The sequence below is a fragment of the Sciurus carolinensis genome, chromosome 6, assembly GCF_902686445.1.
Source record: "Sciurus carolinensis chromosome 6, mSciCar1.2, whole genome shotgun sequence".
Classification (NCBI taxonomy): Eukaryota; Metazoa; Chordata; class Mammalia; order Rodentia; family Sciuridae; genus Sciurus; species Sciurus carolinensis.
In genome coordinates, this window is record NC_062218.1 from 99,052,458 (window position 1) to 99,076,567 (window position 24,110).

At 38.7% G+C, this 24,110-nt stretch overlaps 2 protein-coding genes across 2 annotated transcripts in view; both read left to right on the top strand.

Annotated features, from left to right (window-relative positions):
- Positions 1-3,163: 3,163 nt before the first annotated feature.
- Positions 3,164-24,110, top strand: part of LOC124986835 (protocadherin alpha-C2) — a 239,146-nt gene continuing 218,199 nt past the window's right edge. Inside the window, exon 1 of the mRNA XM_047555636.1 lies at positions 3,164-5,554. Coding sequence (XP_047411592.1) covers positions 3,164-5,554 — 2,391 coding nt within the window. The remainder of the gene's footprint in view (positions 5,555-24,110) is intronic.
- LOC124986839 (protocadherin alpha-2-like) lies at positions 17,393-19,798 on the top strand. The gene has a single exon (XM_047555645.1). It carries the CDS (start codon positions 17,393-17,395, stop codon positions 19,796-19,798), a length of 2,406 nt encoding a protein of 801 aa, XP_047411601.1.

Here is a 24,110-nt window from a genome sequence, read left to right on the forward strand (position 1 = left end):
TTAAAATTCTGGAAAAAGTAAAAGAAATTGTTAATCAATAATTGCCAACCAGAAAAAATATATTTTTAAAAAGTAAAAATGGTAACAAAAAACTTTTTTAGTAAAACAAAAGCTGTGGGAATTTAGCACCAGCAGTTCTGCACTTTAAGAACTGTTAAAAATTTGCTCAGACAGAAGAAAAAAATGATACTAGATGAAAGCATAGATCTATGTATAGAAATAAATAGCACAGGAAATATATAAGTGGAGAAATAAAGTAAATTTTTTATTAAAAATTCTTTAGCTGGGGTGCTGTGGCACATGCCTGTGATCCCAGTTACTTGGGAGACTGAGGCAGAAGTTTTCCAAGTTTGAGGTGCCCTGGGCATCTTAGCAAGTCCTTGCTCAAAATACATTTTTAAAAGGGGCCTGGGGTTATAACTCAGTGGTACAGCCCTTGCCTAATATGCATGAAGCCCTAAATTCAATCCCAAGTAAACCCCCCCCCCACCAATACTCTAAGTGATATCCGGCTATTTAAAGCAAAAATATGACAGTTATGAGATTTATAACATTTAGAGGAAAGATGTAAAGCAACAATAGCACAAAAATACCAGCAAGGTAGAAGGTCGTTCCCGGAGCCCAGACCCCTCCCCAGTAGCTAGCGCTTCTTCCCCAGCCCGCGACTGGAAGGCGGGAAGGCGGTCTTGAGGTCCTAGCGCCCGAGGAGCGTTGCTAGGTAGCGGATAATGGGCTGGTTAGGAGCGTGGCAACGAATGTCTCTGCCCTGGCTTCCTTTCACGCCCCGCGTCTTTTTTCAGTCGTCGGTGTCCAGAGCTGGATCCTTTACCCTTCGCGGTGTCTGGTGATAATCCTACATCTTGTCTCAGGGCTGCTCTTTTTCCTCCCAGAAATTCTTTCTGTCCGTCTCATCAGGACCACTAGCAAATCCTATTTCCCAAACCAAATAGGACCACTTATCTCACTCTTATCCCTCAGACCAGAGTCCTGGAACATTTCTGCCTGAAGCACTGCCGCAACCTCCTCACTCCTTCACTATCCCCTACTTCACTCCTCACCCAGTAAGTAAAAGCACCTTGGGCCAATAATTCATATCAGTCCTCTGCCCCAAAACTGATGGTTTCTTCTCATTGTTCTGGAATGACAAATTCCCACCTCCAGTTACCAGGACCCTCTGGTAAGTGCTTGATCTCCTCTTACAGCTCATCTCTCAAAGACCCCAGGACCACCTTGTCCTAGAGCATAACAGTTAACACAAGGCAGACAATTCCATTTTAAATCCAGACACTGCCAACTGCCACTTCTACATTTTCCAATTCCTTAAACTTTTTATGCCTAAGTTTCCACATTTGCAAAATGAGAATCATCAGCCTTACCTACCTCCTGGGGCTGTTGAGAGAATTAAAGGAGAAAATGCAAGACCACCACTCAAGGCTGGGTAAACAACCTTATTCAAGAAGGGGTACTGAAATCATAAAACTTCCTTAGGAAAGTCTTCCTTCATTTAAATCAGAAGACTTGTTTTGCTATTTCTAGAATGTGCTATGTTCTGTAAGTACTTTTGAAATATTTCTGCATTTTATGGGTGAAGTCTTTAGAGTCAAGGACATGTTTATCTTGCTCCCTGATGAGACACCGACACCGACCGCAAGCAGATGTTTATTGAGCACATAAATATGCAGCTTTCGGTTTTCCAGTGGCATAGCTATAATGGGGACTTCCAAGGGCAGGAGGTAGGTTTGGGGAGTATGTGGGACAGGGCTGCCCTCATAGTCTATTATCATCTATCCATTACAGTGCACTAGACCATCAACATGCCACTAACTAGCATTAGTGGAAAAAAAAAGGGAGGGAATTCTGTTCAGGTCTGACTATGTTTCATGTTTCCTCTGACTATGGTGACCAGACTTGGGGAAGCAGAGTAGTGACTTAAGTGTGATGGATCTAAGTCTAGCTATATTGCTCAGGTTGGCTTCAAATCTGAATCTACTTGCCTTTTGAGTAGGCATGTGGCACCTTGACTGACTTAAGTCTATTCTTTAAAAAAAAATAACTGGTGAGTTTATTCTGACTACATTTTTGTCAAATCTTGATGTTATTGTGGGATTCTAATTATGAATTGGACTGAGGATGGAGAGTTTTATTAATAGATTATTCTCAAATTATTTCTTCTAAAAACTTAATCATTGTCCTAGATTTACATTTTTCATTTTGATTGTGAACTGTTATGACATTCTCAGTTTGTGTACCTGATAGCAATTCAGCATCCTTTTTTTTTTGTTGTTGTTGTTGAAATGTGACAGTGTTTGATCTGAGAAAGAGAAAAGCTATGATTGAAATTTTGATGTGGGACTAAAGATCCAATTGACATTAATTCAATTTGGAATAATGACTTTTTGAAGTCAAAGTTACAAATTCAAAACTTAAGTCATTGTTATATAACAAGCAATAAGGGAAATCCCCAAATATCTTCATTCAAGTATTTAAAGTATCAGAAAATAATGATATTTTTCTTAGAACATTGAGGAAATTTTAAATGTAATCTAGAAATTTTTCTAAAAATGTCATATGTAAGTCCTTGATAACCATATATTTATAATTACATATAAATAATTATATCAGTTAAAATAAATAAACTTCTAGAATAAAGCTAACTTTAGTGGTTAAAGTGCACTGTTTTTGAGCTTCCATATACAGCTACAAGTATTTAATAATAAAACTACGTGAGCTGATGAATCATTTTAGATACAATGGCAAAGCATATTCTGAATGTTCTCAAATCCAATTGTAATATTTTTGTGAAAATAACTAAAGGAAAATACTAAATTACATGCTCTCAAGTAAAACTAGAAAATGTCCTGAATCTGTAAAGAGCTTAAATTAAAAATGATTGCATTGAGTAAATCGCAAATGAATATCGACTGTATTTTGAAAGATCAATGAATGAATCAAAAATTCACATTAGCCACATGATGTCGCTGTATACCACAAAGTCTTGTCAATGGGAATAAGGTACCAATCACTAAAAGCTAAAGGAGGAAGCTCCATTTTGTCACCATGGGAGAGAAGACAAAAACGGTAAGGAGATACATGATTGAAAATATGAAGTAAAAAAGTAAGACTGTTAAGGTGAGAGCAGAAGGGAAGGTATAGTGTTTTTGCGATGCTGTTTTTCAGGCGAGGAGGCCTGGGATACCAGCTACTGCTTCTCTCACTTCTCTCTGTCTGGGAGACCCCGAGTGGTCAGCTCCATTACTCGGTCCCAGAAGAGGCCAAGCACGGCACCTTCGTGGGCCGCATCGCGCAGGACCTGGGACTGGCGCTGGCAGAGCTGGTGCCGCGCCTGTTCCGGGTGGCATCCAAGGACCGCGGGGACCTTCTGGAGGTAAATCTGCAGAATGGCATTTTGTTTGTGAATTCTCGGATCGACCGGGAGGAGCTGTGCGGGCGGAGCGCGGAGTGTAACATCCACCTGGAGGTGATCGTGGACAGACCGCTACAGGTTTTCCATGTGGAAGTCGAGGTGAAAGATGTTAACGATAATCCACCGGTCTTCAGAGGCAAAGAACAAAGGATTTTTATTCCTGAAAATAGACAGCTGGATTCTCGTTTTCCGATAGAGGGCGCTGATGATGCAGACATTGGTGCCAATGCTCTTCTAACTTATTCCCTCAGCCCCAGTGATTACTTCTCCTTGAAAGTAGTACAGGCAAGTGATGAAATGAGTAAATCTCTTTCACTTGAATTGAGGAAATCTTTGGATAGAGAAGAAACACCAGAACTTCATTTATTATTGACAGCCACTGATGGGGGCAAACCAGAATTGGAAAGTACAGTTCAGTTGCTGATAACTGTGCTGGACGTTAATGATAATGCCCCACTGTTTGAACAAAACATATACAGAGTCCATTTATTAGAGACTACAGCAAATGGAACATTAGTGACCACGTTAAATGTCTCTGATGCTGATGAAGATGTAAATGGGGAAGTTGTCTTTTCTTTTGGCGGTGATGTTTCTACTAATGTTCAAGAAAAATTCAAAATTGATTCCACTTTAGGAGAAATTAGAATTATTGGTAATCTGGATTATGAAGAGACAAAACACTATGAAATCCAAGTAAAGGCAGTTGATAAAGGAAGTCCTCCCATGTCAAATCACTGCAAAGTTTTGGTGAAAGTGCTGGACGTAAATGATAACGCTCCAGAACTGGCAATCACTTCGCTGTCTTTACCCATCAGAGAGGACGCTCCACTTAACACGGCCATCGCTCTGATCAGCGTGTCGGATCGTGACTCAGGTGTCAACGGACTAGTGACTTGCTCCCTCACACCCCAAGTCCCTTTCAAGCTAGTGTCCACTTTCAAGAATTACTATTCATTGGTGCTGGACAACGCCCTGGACCGCGAGACTATCTCTGACTATAAGCTGGTGGTGACAGCCAGGGACGGAGGCTCACCTTCACTGTGGGCCACCGCCAGCGTGTCCGTGGAGGTGGCCGATGTGAACGACAACGTGCCAGTGTTCGCGCAGCCCGAGTACACGGTGTTCGTGAAGGAGAACAACCCACCTGGTTGCCACATCTTCACGGTGTCCGCGCGTGACGCAGACGCACAGGAGAACGCGCTGGTGTCCTACTCTCTGGTGGAGCGGCGTGTGGGCGAGCGTGCGCTGTCGAGCTACGTGTCGGTGCACGCGGAGAGTGGCAAGGTGTATGCACTGCAGCCTCTGGACCACGAAGAGCTTGAGATGCTGCAGTTCCAGGTGAGCGCACATGACGCTGGTGTGCCACCGCTGGGCAGCAACGTGACCCTACAAGTGTTCGTGCTGGATGAGAATGACAACATGCCAACACTGCTGGGACCTGGGGCGGATGGTGCAGGGGCCACTGTGAGTGAACTGGTGCAGCGGTCAGTGGGCGTGGGCCATGTATTAACCAAGGTGCGCGCAGTGGATGCTGACTCTGGTTACAATGCTTGGCTCTCTTATGAACTGCAACTGGTGGCAGGTGGTGAGCGCAGCCCGTTCCGCGTGGGTCTGTATACCGGCGAGATCAGCACGACGCGCGCCCTGGATGAGGCGGACGCTCAGCGCCAGCGATTGCTGGTTCTGGTGAAGGACCATGGTGAGCCGTCGCTGACTGCCACAGCCACAGTGCTGTTGTCCCTGGTGGAGAGCGGCCAGGCTCCAAAGGCCTCATCGCGGGCATCGGTCAGCACTGCTGGCCCTGGAGTGACCCTGGTGGATGTGAACGTGTACCTGATCATAGCCATCTGTGCGGTATCCAGCCTGTTGGTGCTCACGCTGCTGCTGTATAGGGCATTTCGGTGCTCTGCGGCATACAGGGAGGATGTGTGTGTGCCTGGGAAGCCCATGCTGGTGTGCTCCAGCGCGGTGGGGAGCTGGTCTTACTCTCAGCAGAGGCGACAGAGAGTGTGCTCTGGTGAGGGCCCGCCGAAGACCGACCTCATGGCGTTCAGTCCGAGTCTATCCCCAGGTTTGAACATATCAAACAGAAATGAACATTCAGAAGCAAATTTGGATCTTTCCAGTAATGTAAGTCGAACTTTTAATCTTCGCCTTAATTTAAAAAAATTTAGCTATAATTTATCTAACAATCTTTTCAAATGTCACTTTAAAAATATATTCAAGCTGTTCATCATCATTGAAACAAACCTTATCATTTAATATGGATACTCCATTAATTGTAATTGTGTGTTGAGTAGAACTAGGAAAGGAAAGCCATTGATTTAAATGGTAGCATACTTTAAGAAATACTCCAACACTAAGTAGTGCTTTTGGTATTTAACAGGATCCCTACAGGGTCATACAGTGATATTTTCAGATTTATTCCCTTATGTCCCCTGGTGAAATGTCAAAACACTTTACAAATCATTGCAGGCCAATTATAGAAACCATCTGCCTTCCCTTCACTTGCTAAATTTCAAAGTGGGAAATAAATAATTAAATACATGTAATTTAAAATATATTTATTAGGTGATACTTTAAATTTACAACTAAAATTTACAACCACTTTATTGTCACTATGGGCAATTTCTTGTTGCCATTAATCTTGACTTCCCCTGGGTGTAGAATATTGCATGAACTTATTATTTAGAAGATCTAGTTAGAAACACTTAGAGAGCTCCTCCCATTACTTGCTAATGTTCTGAAACCCTTATTTTTTACCTCATTTAATTGTTCCAATCATTTCCAAGGTGAAACTTTATGGATGAAGGTGCTGAGACTCAGCAAAACCATATTCAGCATAATTACAAGATTGTCTTTAAATTTCCCAAGGATACCCAAAAACTTGTTTGTTCTAATACATTCTTTTATAAAAAATTTAAGGTAGTTTAGAAGGGAAAAAATTTGCAAAAGCAAATTTTAAAAATTCTGCTAAAAGTCACTGTAAAAAGATCAAGACAGAGGAGTGAGTGATTTTCCAAAAATCAATCATAGACTGAGTGCAAATCCTAACACCCATATCTCTGGAAGTGAATACAGAAATATAAAAAATAAAAAAGAAAGTTCTCTAAATCCATTTTTCAGAAAGGAAAAATATTTCTTCCTGCTATACAATAAAGAAAGGTTTGATTATTGATCATTATGTTGATCAATATACTTGTGCACTGTATTGGGCAGTATATTTTATAGCAGTTTTGCAAAATCCATCTCATACATATTGAATATAGACTTCATTGAATTTGCTAGTCATTCAGCCCCAAGTGTAACAATGTTTGGTTTTCTGTGTTTCATTCTGGTTACATGAATGAAAATATCTTTTTTGCCAAATGTTCAAAGAAACACACAGAATAAGTCCTGTAGAAGTCCCCTTATGGAAATATTCAATGAGAAATTAATATAATTTGTGTTTCAGTCAGCTATTTCGCTGCTGTGACCAAATGATCTGACCAGCACAATTATAGAGGAGAGGTTTATTTGAGGGCTCACAGTTTCAGAGGTCTTAGTCCATACAAGACTGGTTCCATTCCTTGGGGCTCCACGTGAGGCAGAACATCAGGGCCGAAGAGCATGGCAGAGGGAAGTAGCTTGAATCATCAGGAAGGGGGTGGGGAGAAAGAGAAAGAGAGAGAGTGGGGAGAGTCTCCACTCTCCAGATACAAAATATATACCCCAAAGCCATGCCCAAATTCCAATCTCCTTCAGCCACACCCTACCACTTCAGTCAATCCCATCAGGGAGTAATTCACTGATTGGATTTAGACTCTTACTACCCAATCATTTCTCCTCTGAACCTTCCTGCATTGTTTCACATGTGAACTTTTGGGGGACACCTCACATCCAAACCATAACAATTTGTTAGTTAAATTTTCACAAATTTGAGCATTTATAAGACCCATTGCTTAGAGCATCGCAAGAATTAGACTGAGAGCATGTTTATTTATCTTTCCAAATATTAAGTGCCATACTTAGTCTTTGGGTAAGCATCAGCAAAACAATAATAATTTTAGGGTCCTGATACCAAGAAAAACCCCATTTATTCTATATAGGAGATAAATGTTGCAGGATCATAAAATTGGAAAACATAGACTTGAAAATCACAAAATAAAATTTCTTCCCAACTCATGTTACTATATCCCCCTAGCTACATTTGTTAACAATATTAATGACCAGGCTTAAGATTGTCTCTAGTTACATTCAATATTTAATTTTTATTCATTCAACACCACATATTGAGAGATAACATAAACTAAGCCCTATGATAGAATCCTAGAGATGCAGCCATAGTGAAACAAGGTAGGCAAGGTCTCTGACTTCAAGGGGACAATATTCCAATCTATTTAAAATAACAATTTGGTTATAAAAGTCTTGGTTTTGGTGTAAGATTGCATTTTCAGTTTTCTTTGTCAAACCAAGGTGTCCATAAAAAAGGATCTCATTCTATTTGTGCCTTTGAAAATAGGCAATACATCTGAGCATTTTAAGCAAGCTTCTGGAGGAAAAAAGGCAGAGTAAAACATTTTCTCTTTATACCAATATTGCTCAGAAAACTGTGTGTAGGGCTGGGGGTGTAGCTCAGTGGTAGAGCTTGCTTAGCATTCAGGAGGCCCTGGAATCAATCTCCAGCACCAGAAAGAGAAAATGGTGTATAATTCTCCTTGCTACAATACAAGAGGAAAAAATCAACTAGTTGGAAAATGACATGAAAAGGGCAATTAAACTGATTGAATGATAAAGAGGGATAGAGGGTGTCGCACTCCCCGCCCGCAGAGAGACACGACACCTGGTTCTTTTCAGCCCTTTTATTGCGCGCACCCCCCTCCTCTCAGTTCTTTCTTTGTCCTCCTCTTTGAGGAACTTACACTCCAATATATACAGTACTTGTAACCAATCAGCATTTTCGCACGAGGGGAGAGCATAACAGATACAGGCAGCAAAGGCAGGCATATAGTGGACCTGTACTGTCCATCAGGGAGCTTAGCCAATCCCTGGAACTTCCTCAAAATAATGTCAGTTGTTTGTGCAAAAGTTAACTGCTCTGGCTCACTGCCAGGTGCCATCTTAGCCTTGCCACACCTAGGGCCAGGGGTCCGGCCGAAACCCCGACAGTTCCCCCTTTTCTCTTTTAAAAAGAAAAGGAAAGCTCGGGACCGTGCCTGTCTTAGGCGGAGTGGTCAACCACCGTCCTTACCCGTCATCGGATAACTGCAGAGCATGCTACAGCTCCTGTCTTAGGTCGGTACGGTGGTCACCTCCTTCCTCACCCGTCTGGCTAGCGATCCAGCATCGTGAGCCATACTTGTGGGGAACTGCCGGCCTCTAGGGCAGTCATGGCCTGATGGAAAATGATATGATCTCTAGCTTGATCTCGGCGCATGCGCATGATAAAGCGTGTGAGGAAGACAACAGCAACAACCATGAACATACAAAAGGCTCCCATACCTGCCCATTGTTTTACAAAACTGAAAGAAGAGGATAGCCAACTTAGCACTTCGGACATAGGGGCTACATTAACTCTAGTAGCATTGAGACTAACAATTTGAGATCTAAGAATAGCAGTAAGATTATCAAATTCATAAGACCAGTTGGTACGTAGCTGAACAAACAAGATTCTAGACAAATTTGCTGCATAGCTGAAGTTATGATAAGCTATGGGTGTAACACAAAGTCCTCTTAGGTGATAAATGCATCCTACGCTTAACAGTTCCTGCAAAATGTCCATTTGTTCCTGGAGTAAGTCCACCCTCTGGTTCACCAAGAGAATTACTGATGTCGTCAAGGCTACAGCTGCTGCGGCTGCTGCTGCTGCTGATGCAACTATGGTGGTAATGACTGCTGTGGTGATTCCAAAGTCTCTCTTGTTTCTAGAAAGCAATACTGGCAATTCATCATCTGTAACAGAAACTGGTATGGGCAAGAAAGTAGGAACACACATTAAGTCTGCCAGCAGGAACCTAGAAGCATTTTAACATTGAGAGATAGCACAAATCTGAAGTACAATTGAGAGAAGCAGTTGTTTTGTTACATAGTTGAACTGTTCCTCCTAAGAGACTAAAAAGAGGTAGTAAGTAGTTTATTCCGTGGAAACACACAAACTGAGCCGCAGCTCCAGTAAAGCACCGAGTTACCCTTATTTCCCAGAGTTAAAAAACCCCAAACAAAGAGACAAAGAGAAAGTTTATCTTTAGGGGACCTGAAGGTCTCCTCTATTCCCCCTTTTTGTTTATAAAGAGCATTTTTGAGGGTGAGATGTGTATGTTCAACAATACCTTGTTTTAGTGGGTTATAAGGTACATCTGTGGTTAGAGTTATTTTAATTTTAGTGAGGAATTGGTTCTTACCAATTTTAGTTTTTAAAGAAAAATTTAGACTTTATAATGTAGTACAATCTTTAACAGTTGCTTAACCATAATTGTATAAACCCCTATTTTAATAAAACTTAAGAGACACAAAGTTAAGAATGAATTGGTGTTTTTAAGAAAACTTTGTTATTTTACCATATAGATTAAACTTTGGCTTATATCAACACATTAGTATTTCACCTTAGGAAAAACCTTAAATAGCTTTAGCTGTTTTACATACACACAACCAACTTAGTTACACACAGACTTGTTGAAACTTGCCCTTTACTTACACACAGACTTTCTTAGCACTTACTTAGACCCTCATGTATTCCATCACACAGGCACTTTCTTACCCAGAAACATTTTCTTTTCCTTTTTATTAAATATATTTCCAAACCCAGAACCTTTTATTTTCTCTTTCCTATTTGTTGACCCCTTTTTGTTCACATTCTGAAACAACTCTTATGAAATTTTTGAATTCAGATACTCTAATTGAAACACAGTTGAAACTTTTGGGACCCTTTGTATACAGAATTCCACTTGTTAGGACATAACTCTTAGTAACCTTGTTTTTAGTTTAGTGATGACACAAAGCAATTTTAAACCCTTTTATTTACCATCCTATGAGAACACCAATAAGGTTTAAGTATGATACCCCATGGAATTAAAGGAGTTAAGAGTACCTGATGTTATTTAACAATTAGCATTTTAACTTTGTAAATTAACCAGACGTCTCTACAAACACATTTGAGTAATCCCATACATGTTAACTCCAATTTATTTATTTTATAAAACCAAGATATCAGACAAGTGTCCTGAACAGGATCTGCTGCCTCTTTCCTGTTAAAGAAAAGTCCTAGAAGCAATTGATATTAGACATTGTTTAACATTAACATTTCATTAGTTTGACCACCTGGAGACTTGTAAGTATTTTTAAAGACATTTCACTTTTATTAGTTTACTCAATTTGAATTGAACCTTTAAATCACGTGAATTAAAAGTATTTGGATCTATTTTAAATTTTAATTTTAAGAGCTCTCAGTTTTGACGCAGACAAAACATGACATTAGACAGCACAACATAACATATAACACAAAATTAAAGGCCTTGTAACTTTATAGGTAAATGTTCATTGCAATGAAACAGCTGTTCAAAAACTTCAGTTGAATAAAAAATAGAACTGATCAAAAATAAAATCATTAACCTAGGTATGTAGGATTAAAATTATGAGCTCAAAAATACAGCATTAAAGAAAAAACAAAACAAAACAAGAATCCTGAAGAATAAGTCAGTTTTATGCAGCGGCCCAGGAATTTAAAACGGACACTTTTTTTCTTCTTTTCTTCTTATCTTTAGGTTACCCCCCTTTTCTCCTTGAGACGCTGTAGTTACATTCCAATGTGGCAGGGGGAGGGAGGATCACCTAGGACTTTTTAACCCTTTTTTTCCTGGTTGAGAAATCAGGTTAGGTTTGAATGCAGAAAATCACAAAACATTATTTCTTACTACTTTCAAGGAATGGAGCTGCTGAGCTCTCTGCCTAGGGGGACCCTCCCCTAAACTGATTTCCCTCTTTCTAACAAGTTGTTCCTTACACCCACTTTTAATTTTATTTTTGTTTGTCCCTGATCTTATTGACGCCCTTTTTGATGTTTTAGACCTTTTCTCTTATATTTTCTCCAAAACCTGACTGCCCTCAGTCAGAGGCTCCACAAAAGAGTGTTTTTTAACTATTGCCCACAGGTCTCGAGTCTTCACCGGAGTCAATGTCCGTGATTCCCCAACAACTCCCTAAGAGGCTGCTACATTCCAGTCCCAGACAGTTCTGTTCCTATGATTAAATCTTACAGCACTAAGAGCTCCAAGCACACAAACAAGCCACACAACAAACACAAAAATAACACACCACACACACAGTTTGGTACCACTTCATAAATTGAAACTAACTAATTTTACCGGGCAACGAACCTGCCTTCTGTGAACTTTTACCGGGCTTAAAGCCTATTAATTTTTTCTCTGTTACCGGGCTTAAAGCCTATTAATATTTCTCTGTTACCGGGCTTAAAGCCTATTAATATTTCTCTGTTACCGGGCTTAAAGCCTATTAATATTTCTCTGTTACCGGGCTTAAAGCCTATTAATATTTCTCTGTTACCGGGCTTAAAGCCTATTAATATTTCTCTGTTACCGGGCTTAAAGCCTATTAATATTTCTCTGTTACCGGGCTTAAAGCCTATTAATATTTCTCTGTTACCGGGCTTAAAGCCTATTAATTTTTTCTCTGTTACCGGGCTTTCTAGCCTTACATACTTTATTACTTTATTGCTTTATTATTTTATTACTTATTACTTACCACTTAACTTACCCTTGTCTGTGAAAAATTATTGCTCTTTGGCTCCCGGGTTTCGGCGCCATTTGTCGCACTCCCCGCCCGCAGAGAGACACGACACCTGGTTCTTTTCAGCCCTTTTATTGCGCGCACCCCCCTCCTCTCAGTTCTTTCTTTGTCCTCCTCTTTGAGGAACTTACACTCCAATATATACAGTACTTGTAACCAATCAGCATTTTCGCACGAGGGGAGAGCATAACAGATACAGGCAGCAAAGGCAGGCATATAGTGGACCTGTACTGTCCATCAGGGAGCTTAGCCAATCCCTGGAACTTCCTCAAAATAATGTCAGTTGTTTGTGCAAAAGTTAACTGCTCTGGCTCACTGCCAGGTGCCATCTTAGCCTTGCCACACCTAGGGCCAGGGGTCCGGCCGAAACCCCGACAAGAGGGAACTGTGGTTTGAGGCCAAACTGAAAATCATATGTAGTATGTAAAGGATAAAGACATATTTTCTTTTATTAAGCCAGAAAAATTGGAGTTAGTCATTGGCATTTAAAACTACAATTGTGCAACTCATTAAAGAATTTATGGAGTTTGAAAAAGCAATTATCTCATAGCACTTCAATGACAGATTAAGCCATAAGATTATTAATGGAACTAAGCATCTTTTGATAATACCAGCAGCCTTTTAAATTTGGCCTGAAAGCATTCATGTATACCTTCACACAAATTAATTGGTATAATTATCAAATACAAAGTTTTAGATTAGTACATTATGGATCAAAGAACAAACAATTCCTTCAGTATTGTAATGATTATTGTAAAGATTAAGTGTTTCTGGGTTGGTTGAAGGCATTAACTTGTAAGTGAATCTTAAATATTAATCACTATGAAACCAAATCCTAAACCAAATGTATTGTATTACTTCATCTCTTATTTTTCATAAGATGAATCAGTTACTTTATTTTCCTGCGTTTCCATCTCCTCTTTCCTATGATTCATTTGTTATGAATTGACTTAGTATTAATAAGGGCATAGAATAATATGGATTTATGGAAGTTTGTTCTTTAGTGCTTATTTCACAATGTTTACAATTTAAATTAGACATGTATTGATTTAAAAGTTGTATATCCATAAAAGGTGATATTATGAAGACTGAGATCTTATTAGCAGATTATAACCATTGTTATGTAATAGGATTAATTTTGGTTAATCTTTATTGTCTATTAAAGATATTGGTTTATTTCCTATCTGAAAAAACTAGGCCAGGGTGATTGTGCTGCACATATTGGGAATAACAGTATTGTTATCATCTTCCTGTGGAGTCTCCAATTTTCAAATACCCCAAATGGGAACAAAATATCATGGATTTCAGTAAAATTTTGATAATACATAAATTTTAAATTTGGGATTACTTGACTTCAATAATTAGCTTTGGTTTCATGATTATGATTTTGAGAATGGTAATTTATTTTCAAGATATCTTGGTGTGCTGATACCAATGCAAGTTAATTTTTAGGCAAATATTATTTTTTACACTTCCTGAAATAAAAGGGAAAAAAACTTGAGAAGATTTTATTTTTGTATGTTCCATCTTTTAAAAAATTATCCTGGGTCTGGGAAGATAGCTCAGTTGGTAGAGTGCTTGCCTTGCAAGCACAAGGCAAGGCCCTGGGTTCGATCCCCAGCACCCCCCCCAAAAATTATCCTTTTGAACATTAGAACTGCAATTTTATATTCTAATATAAAAATAAATATTAGAAAAGGGAAGTATCATTTGAGGTACCTCTGAGATTGCTAGTCAGTAAAATATACAAATAGGTGAGAATGAGAAATAGTTGTTTACTTTAGTAGTCACTATCAATATTTCTGTTCTCTTCCTTTTTTAATTGGTTGTTTTTAAATATATATGACAGTAGTGTGTATTTTGACATATTATACATACAATTTTGATCCCATTCTTGTGTTTGCTGTTCTCCTTCTGAGAACACTGGAGGATTTTACTTCTCTGTTGCCTCATGGTTGTATGATTTTCTTTGGTCAATGAAATGCAAGTGCATATCGCTTTCAAAGAGAGTTATGTAATGGCCAGTGCAAGACTATCTTCTATTTTTTCCTGTTGCAGCAATTACAGAAGCACAGTTGACATTGATATTGAGATGCCATAAGAAAACTGGGAGGCTAAGCCAATATGTGGAAAAAAGCTGTCATAGGAGTCTTCTATAACTACAGAGAACTTTTCAGGAGCAAGAAATAAAATTTTAGAGTTTATTTAAGAATGAAAATGAAATAGTGAATTCACAACCATATATTTTGGTGTTCCACTGCCATTAAATTAGTGTGAAAATAATACATTTTAAGGAGAAAGTATTAACAACATTACAATGTTCAATGATAGAAGAACATTATTATTGACATTTTAACCAATGCGACTGACCATTAAGCAGTTTGGATAATGGATTTTATGGGAAAAGTTTTCATTATGATTTATTTTTCTTATATATAAAATTTATTAGAAGAAAAATAGCAAATTGAAATTCAAAATGGCATAGGTATGCTTTTTTTCTTGCTCATTATTCATTCCCTATTGTTTTTTTTCTTCTGGTTCTTTGTAGTACTTTTGTGAAAGATTGGTTTGAAATTTTTGCAAGAGCGAATGCTCGAACTCATAAATATGATGAAAATTAGTTTGTTTTGGTAGATGCAAAGAATACAGTTCTACTAGTGTATACTATATTAGTTTCCTTGGGTTGCTGTAACAAAAATGGTGACTTGAAACTACAGGAATTTATTTTCACAGTTCTAAAGGTTGGAGGTCCAAAATCAAGGTTTTGTCTGTACTGTGAAGACTCAAGCAGAAAATTCTTCCTTGCCTCTTCCAGATTCTGGCATCTCTTGGCATTCCTTGACTTGTGGCAGCATAACTCAAATTTTTGTTTCTGTGTTCATATCTTCTTCATGTTGCTATATATCTTCTCTTTTTCTCTTATAAGGAACAACTGGCATTGGACTTATGGATAACTCATAGGCTGATCTCATATTAATATATTTGCCTTAGTTATTTTTGTAAAGACCTTTATTAAAAACAGGGTCACATTCTGAACATTTGAATGCAGATATATTTTAGGGTACTATTCAAAGCATTATAGATACCAAGAGAGAGAGATCAAATTGGGGTGGGGATGGGAGTGAGAGGAGGTATTGCATGACTTTTCAGTTTTCTTTCCCCATTGGAGGAAAGTACTTATGTATCTGGCAATGGTACTAAAATTCCCTGAAGGAGGGAGAAAATGATTCTAGGTCCTTAAAAACCCTGAATAATAGCTCAAAATGCTTCTTATTCCCCTACATTTGTCATTCTGAAAGTCCAGTGTAATTATCTTACACAATTACAAAATATGCCTAAAGAAAGCCATGTTTCTTAGAGCTATTTCGATGTTAGCTATAATTTCTTAATGTGGCAATAGTTGTAAATGCATTGGCCACTGAATACATAAAAATTTATAGGTGTCATGTGCATATGTAATTATATTGTCTGAAGCTATGTGTAGTCAGTTTAAGCTCCAGGAGAATTTGAACACATTCTAGGACCTCTATAGGAACCAACCCCTACCCCATTTCAGTTCACCTAATTTAGGTGGGGCTGATTTCAACTTCTGGCTTTGGGAATGAACAGGTGACCCTTGTCTGACCAATGGGAGAACCAGTACAACTATTCACTAAAGGAAAGACACATCATTCAAGCCAGGTCCCAGGAAGTGATGTCTAGGATTTTTGTTGGGACTATTAGAAAAGGGGCATCTGATGTTGAGAGTCACTAAACTTGTAGTGTATAACCTAAGGCTACAGCCATTTCCTATCAAATAGGAAAAGTCTATCTGAAAGGTACAACAGAAGAAAAGAAATTGTAAATGTGGAAAATATATTTTCCTTACATTATTGAGGTATTTAGTCACAGCCCTTCCTGAAATCAATAAAAAATGTATAAGCCATTAAATTATGCTTTTCTTTTTTCTTAAGTCAGTGTATGTAGGATTCATTGTTAGAGTTTGATTAATATAAATGTTCACTTCCATAGATGGACTAAATACTTTAAAATATTGGACTCTACCAAAAAGTTATAACTGGGCTCCAGAACCAGGAAAAGCCAGTTTTTCTTTAGGAAGAATTTTGCCATTTTTATGGACACTAAAATTTGCAATTATTTTTGTTTTCCTCTTTGCTCTAGGAAGCTAAAAACAAAATTTATGACATAGAGTTATTTAAAACCACTCTTTATCATGCATTTTGTACATTATCTCACCCCTTGATTTCCTTTATTTCATCTCCATATTATTTTATTCTATTCTCATATTTTTCTGTGTGAAGAGACCAGCTAAGAATTAATAAAAGATAGTCTCAAATAATTAATATTAAAGAGATGTATTGTTCTTGCATAAAATCCAAATGTAACAGAAAAAGGAATATTCCTAAATTAATAATTCAACTGAGAACAAATGTTATTAATATCCATCTTTAAATAATTCAAAATAAAAATTAAATCACAAAAAGAACAGTATAAATTTGACTAAAATACCTTTTGAGACATGTGTGCTTCCTTTAAAGAAACAGTTTAAAATGGTAGTATGTCCAAAAGAATTGAAAGCTGTCTTCAAGAGATTTTTGCACACCTGTGTTTGCCACAGAACAATGTACAATAGTCAAGAGGTGTAAGCAATTTAAATGTTCAAGGATGGTTGAATGACTATACAAATATATGCACAATGGAATATCATTTAGTCTTAAAAGGCTACAACATGGATAAACATCCAGGACATTATGCTAAGTCAAATAAGTCAGTCACAAAAAGCAAATATTGTTTGATTTTATTTATAGGAAGTATCTAATATAGTCAAATTTATAGAAACAGAGTAGAATGGTGGTTACTATGGGTGGGGCAGTGGAAAATGGGAGTTGTCTAATTGGACACAGAGTTTGTTTTACAAGACAAAAAATTCACAACAATGTGAAAATATATTTAACTACTGAGCTACACACTTAAACATGGTTAGCATGGTAAAAGTAGAAACTATATTTTAGCCACATGATGTCGCTGTCTACCACAGAGTATTCTCTTAAGAAGAAAAATACCCAGAGCCCCTTTGTTACCCCAGATAAACGGAACAATAACAGAAGCAGCAGGATTTGAATTAGAATACTTAAAAAATTTGCAGAACATGATCCTTTAATTTGACAAACTCACTGAGGATTAGTAATGGTGTCCTCTCTGAGAAGGGGTCAAAAGGTCTGGCAGTGTTTGCTGCTCTCCCTTCTGCTCCTGGCAGCCTGGGAGGCGGGGAGCGGCCAGCTCCACTACTCCGTATCGGAGGAGGCAAAACACGGCACCTTCGTGGGTCGCATAGCCCAGGACCTGGGGCTGGAGCTGGCAGAATTGGTGCCTCGTCTGTTTCGGGTGGCATCCAAGGACCGCGGGGATCTTCTGGAGGTAAATCTGCAGAATGGCGTTTTGTTTGTGAATTCTCGGATCGACCGGGAGGAGCTGTGCGGGAAGAGTGAGGAGTGTAGCATCCACCTGGAGGTGATCGTGAACAGACCGCTGCAGGTTTTCCATGTGGAGGTGGAGGTGAAGGACATTAACGACAACTCTCCGGTATTTCCAATAACAGTAAAGACTATCCGTTTTCATGAGTCTAGGCTGCTTGACTCAAGGTTTCTTTTAGAGGGAGCATCTGATGCAGACATTGGAGTAAATGCTCTTATCTCCTACAAACTCAGCTATAGTGAGTTTTTCTTTCTAGACATCCAGACGAATGATGAATTAAGTCAATCGTTGTTTCTTGTATTGGGGAAACCTCTGGACAGAGAGGAAACTGCTGAGGTTAATTTGACACTGGAAGCTAGGGATGGGGGGCAACCTGTACTCACCGGCACTGTTCAAATACTTATTGAGGTATTAGATGTGAATGACAACGAACCTACTTTTGCTCAATCAGTTTACAAAGTGCAACTGTTAGAGAACACTACAAATGGAACTTTGGTGGTTAAATTAAATGCTTCTGATGCAGATGAAGGATCAAATGGCGAGATTGTGTATTCACTCAGTAGTGATATGTCCTCCACTATACAGACAAAGTTCAAAATAGATACCAGCTCAGGGGAAGTCCGAACTAAGGGGAAATTAGATTATGAAGAAACGAAATTCTACGATATTCACGTCATTGCATCTGACAAAGGCACCCCGTCAATGTCAGGACACTGTAAAATTTCAGTAAAACTTGTGGATATCAATGATAACACACCAGAAGTCTCAATAACATCACTCTCGCTTCCTATCCAAGAAAATGCTCCACTGGGCACCGTCATAGCCCTCATCACAGTGTCAGACCGGGATTCTGGTTCCAATGGGCAGGTGACCTGCACCCTAATGGCCCATGGTCCCTTTAAGCTGGTGTCTACCTTCAAGAATTACTATTCATTGGTGCTGGACAGCGCCTTGGACCGCGAGACCATATCTGACTATAAGCTGGTGGTGACTGCTAGGGATGGGGGCTCACCTTCTCTGTGGGCCACCGCCAGCGTGTCCGTGGAGGTGGCCGATGTGAACGACAATGCACCAGTGTTCCTGCAGCCCGAGTACACGGTGTTCGTGAAGGAGAACAACCCACCTGGGTGCCACATCTTCACGGTGTCGGCGCATGACGCAGACGCACAGGAGAACGCGCTGGTGTCCTACTCTCTGGTGGAGCGGCGTGTGGGCGAGCGTGCGCTGTCGAGCTACGTGTCGGTGCAAGCGGAGAGCGGCAAGGTGTATGCACTGCAGCCTCTGGACCACGAAGTGCTTGAGATGCTGCAGTTCCAGGTGAACGCACGCGACGCTGGTGTGCCGCCACTGGGCAGTAACGTGACGCTGCAGGTGTTCGTGCTGGATGAGAATGACAATGCTCCCATGCTGCTGGTACCTGGGGTCGGTGGCCCAGAGGGAGTGGTGAGTGAGCTGGTGCCATGGTCTGTGGGCGCAGGCCACATTGTGGCTAAGGTACGCGCGGTGGATGCGGACTCTGGCTACAATGCGTGGTTGACCTATGAGCTGCAACTGGCGGTGGGTGGATCCCGCAGTCCGTTCCGCGTGGGACTGTACACAGGTGAGATCAGCACGACGCGCTCTCTGGACGAGTCAGACGCGCCACGCCAGCGACTGGTGGTGCTGGTTAAAGACCACGGTGAGCCGTCACTGACTGCCACTGCCACAGTGCTGTTGTCTCTGGTGGAGAGTAGCCAAACGCCAAAGGCCTCTTCAAGGGCGTTGGCAGGTGCTTCAGGCTCAGAGATAGCGCTGGTGGACGTCAACGTGTACTTGATCATAGCCATCTGCGCGGTGTCTAGCCTGTTGGTGCTCACTCTGCTACTGTACACGGCATTTCGGTGCTCCGCAGCGCCCACTGAGGGTGCGTGTGGTCCTGGAAAACCCATGCTGGTTTGCTCCAGCGCTGTGGGGAGTTGGTCTTACTCCCAGCAGAGGCGACAGAGGGTGTGCTCTGGCGAAGGTCCGCCCAAGACCGACCTCATGGCCTTCAGCCCCAGTCTACCTCAAGGTCCAGACTCCGTAGAAGAAGGACAACAACCTTCAGAATCGAAATACTTCGGAAAGGTGGGGTTTTAAGTTTTCTTGCCAATTCTAGAATTTTCCGTATTTTATTCTTTAGGATCTCTACCAAATATTTAGATTCATAGATCTGCCTTTATTTTGAATCATTGTCCTACCATCCAACATTGCATATATATTAGAAATCAATAAAGAACAATTTTCCTAAATTAGAAGTTAATAGAACAATTTTCTTAAATGTTCTTATTTTAATACTTTGACTTTTCCCTAATTAATCTCTCCATGAGTAATAGGATCTTGAAGGATGAAAACATGCTTAAGCAAAAAATTGATAATTTAATGTTACCTATAAATATTTGAATCTCTTAAAATTTTCAAATCACAATTGGAAAAATTTAAGGATATGATTACATAATTCATATTTCCAGTTTATACCATCTATCCATTCTATCAGAACATGTTTGGAATAAGGGTATATTTGTTCTGGACATTTCATATATTGTTCTTTGGACCAATTATGCATTTGTTTTAATCTGTTCATGCAACAGATAGTGAGTTGCTTTTTCTTACCTTGTATTGGAAAGCATCCTGAATCTTCAATGCCAGGACCTCTAAAAGTATCTATCAAAAACCATTGCAATATATGCTAGCACTTAGGAATACTTGCTAATCTTGGATTTGTCTTTTATATGTAAAATAACCCATTATTTGGGATAAAAATTTTATACTGGCAAAATCTTTGAGTTTTCAGGCAAAATAAAGAATTCACTAAGAAAAGATCCTCTTAATTCTTAACACTTTAAAATCATATGGGGTTGACCAGGTAGTGAGACTTTTTCTTTCTACAACTGGAGAGTCGTTAACACAATCTTTGTGTTAGTGATTGATTAAATCATTCTTCCAGTACCATTATCATTAGGCTACTTCATGCAGGCCTCTCACAGTGCAGACTGTCAAGCTTCTGCTGGCACCTCACTGTACCAGGGATTACATCACTGTGAGCTCACTCAGTTTCACCAGATAATGTCCATATTCCTAATGAAATTGAAGTTTCCCCAGAAGGTAAGGCTTGATATTGGATGATTACATTTTCATTAGAAACTCCTATAATGGGCAATTTAAACACTGATCTTGACCAGTAAATGTGATAATTGAAGAGAACTTAAAAAAATTCTTTTTAAACCAAGGGGGTTAAATCACTGTCTAAAACTACCTCCTATTATTTGATTATCAGTTATTTGCTCTCTTTCCAGATAAGATGTGCATATTGATTAATCATATAATTAACTTCCACTAAATGATCTTAGCCTCAGCCATTTCATGGGTAGTTCAGAATTTTTATCTGGAATCTGCTTTTGAAGGAGTTGGGGAGTTTGGTGGGTAAGTCTTGACCTATATTCAAGCACAGTCTATGCCTACAGGAAACTTAGCTACTCAGAGTTGATAAGCTTCTCATGTGAAGTATATATTTCCTGAAAATAAAGAAAAGTTTGAGGCTTTACAGAGAAAAACAAATGGTTTGTATGAAATGAGGAAGAAGCTCTTTCCTGGGAGTTATCATCCTACCTAGTGTATGAATGGTTAGGTGGAATCTGTTCTCCTGGAAGTCTGGCCACAGTTTCTGCTGTAGGTAAATTATAACCTTTTAAAATTATATTCAGATGTGAAATCTCCGAGATTTACAATCTATTGTTCAATAAATCCTTATTGGTTTCTTATTATCATTTACATTTTCCTTGGTTAAGTTGCTGAAGGAGATATCTAATAGAAACTATCCCCTGATACCTTATGCACACATTGGTAGAATCTTCTAAACTCATTGTTCCTTTAAAATTATCTTATTTCTCAATAATCAGTACTGGAGCCTACTCGGCTATAAATTTGTGTGGCATTCCTCTTTTCAATTAGTATAACCCTTAAAAGTAATGCAAGGTATAATATTACAATAAGTAATATTACAATAAGTTTCTAAAAGTTTCTTATTAATATGAAGTTATAGCTGGCATTGTGATATCTACACTTATTTCCCAGATCCATGCCATTCACAAACAGTTCTTTAAAGTTTACTTTCTTCTTCATGAACTAGAACAATATAATCAATTAGAAATTAAGAAAATTTGGTTAATAAATATCTTAATATAATGTTTTATTTATCTTGCTTGAGAAAGTTAATTTAAAATCTTAATTTATTCACCAAAATTGATAATTTATTCTATTCTAAATATAAGTGATAATTAGAGTAAATTGTGTCATGGCTTCCATTTAGTGAAACACAAGAAACAAAAACTTGAATGAAAACTGTTCCCCAAATTCTTTTTTTGTGTGTGTGTGTGGTGCTGGGGATTGAACCCAGGGTCTTGTGCATCCTAGGCAAGAACTCTATCAACTGAGGTATATCCCCAGCCCTAATCAAATATTGGATTGCATTTAAAAATGGTCTGGCTATGTGCAAGAATTTGAAATACTCTTATTCTTCCTAATCTCTGAAATAGACCTTTCCCAATGAATTTTCTTATTTACCTTACAAATGCTCAGGGAATTCATGTCTCTCCCTGAATTCAGGGAGATCTTTAGAATATTTCATCACCTACTATTACCTGTAATCACTAGTGACTCATGTTTCAAGATGACTTCTCTCTTTCCTCATTGGTAAAATTACTAATTCTTTCAAATAACAACTTTGAAAGTAAGGGAAATCCAAACTCGTCCACACCACTGTGGATTTTTTCTGGCATGGAAAGTCAAAAATTCATCCAGAGTGCAATTTTTTTTTCTGGCACTGGGGATTGAACCCAGATGTGCTTGACCACTGAGCTGTATTTCCAGCCCTTTTTATTTTTATTTTGAGATGATTTCCCAAAGTTGCTGAGGATGACCTCAAATTTACAATCCTCCTGCCTCAGATTCCCAAGTTGCTGGGATTACATGAGTGTGCCACTGTTCCCAACCAGAGTGGAGAGATTTAAAAAACAAAATCATCTCATTTTGTGAACACTTTAGTATATACAGGTAAACTGAAAAACAAATGGTGTGAAAAATTTGAAAACTAATTTGTTCTTACTTGTGATATGTGTAACAAATATTCATATTACACAGTGTTGTCCTGTAACAGGAAAAAAATTTACAAAAGAACTTTACTGGAAAAGACTGATTTCTTACATTTTTATTTAAATAATAGGTAAGAGTGTTAACAAGTATATAATTCTTGAATAAGGGACATAAGAGTGATTTATAGATATTCTAGAAATTAATAAACACGAATCTATTTTGAACATTGTCATTTGCCATAATTATATAAAAGTCTGTTTATATATATGTATATATATTTATGTATGCATACACTTTTACAAATACTTCAGTTTTTCCATTTTGATGGTCACAAATCTCAAAAATTCTGCTTTTTCCATAAAATGTAGGCTGGGAGCCAAGTGATTAAAGGTATGTCATCTTAAATCAGATTGATATCCCACCCAAACACTACTAAAGTTGTTCTTAAGTTACTTAACTTCTATGTGTTTGTAAAAAGTGAATTATATTAATATATTTCTGACAAGAATACAAATAATAATAAATGTTGGCGAGGTGGGGGAATGGTACACTCATACATTGTTGGTAGGACTGAAAACTGGTGCAAACACCTTGGAAAGCAATATGGGGATGTCTCAAAAAACTAGGAATTGAACCATCATATTGCTCAATTACCCCATTCCTTGATTTATATTTAGAAGAATTAAGATCAGCATACTATAGTGATACAGACAAATTATAGTAGTGCAACTCACAATAGCCAAGATATGGAACCAGTTCAGGTGGCTGTCAGTATAGAATGGATTAATAAAATGTGGTATATATACACAACGGAGTCTTATTCAGGCACAAAGAAGAATGAAATTAGGCATTTGCCAGTAAATGGATGTAAGTGGAGAACATCATGCTAAGTGAAATAAGCCAAACTGAGAAAATTGAGGTTGAATGTTCTCTCTCATACGCAGAAGCTAGAGCAAAGTAAGGGGAAAAAAAGGAGTGGGGTGTTTGAATATCATAAGGACTAAGGGTAGGTAAGTGGAGTAGAAGAAGGAGACTGAGGGGGAGGGAAAACTGGTGGGAAAGGGGAGGAAATGAATAAATTTTACAAAAATCACACTATGTGCATGAATATATATATATACCACAGTGAAACCACTTTAATGTGTACCTGTAAACACAATTCAAAAATAAATAAATTAGTGGAAGGTAGACAAGTAGAGTAAAGAAATGGGAATAGGGAAAGGGAAGGGGGAGAGAAAGGAGGAGAACTGAGGTCTGAAATGGAGCAAATTAAGTTCCATGCATATATGATTATGTCAAATTGCACTTAATTACTATACAA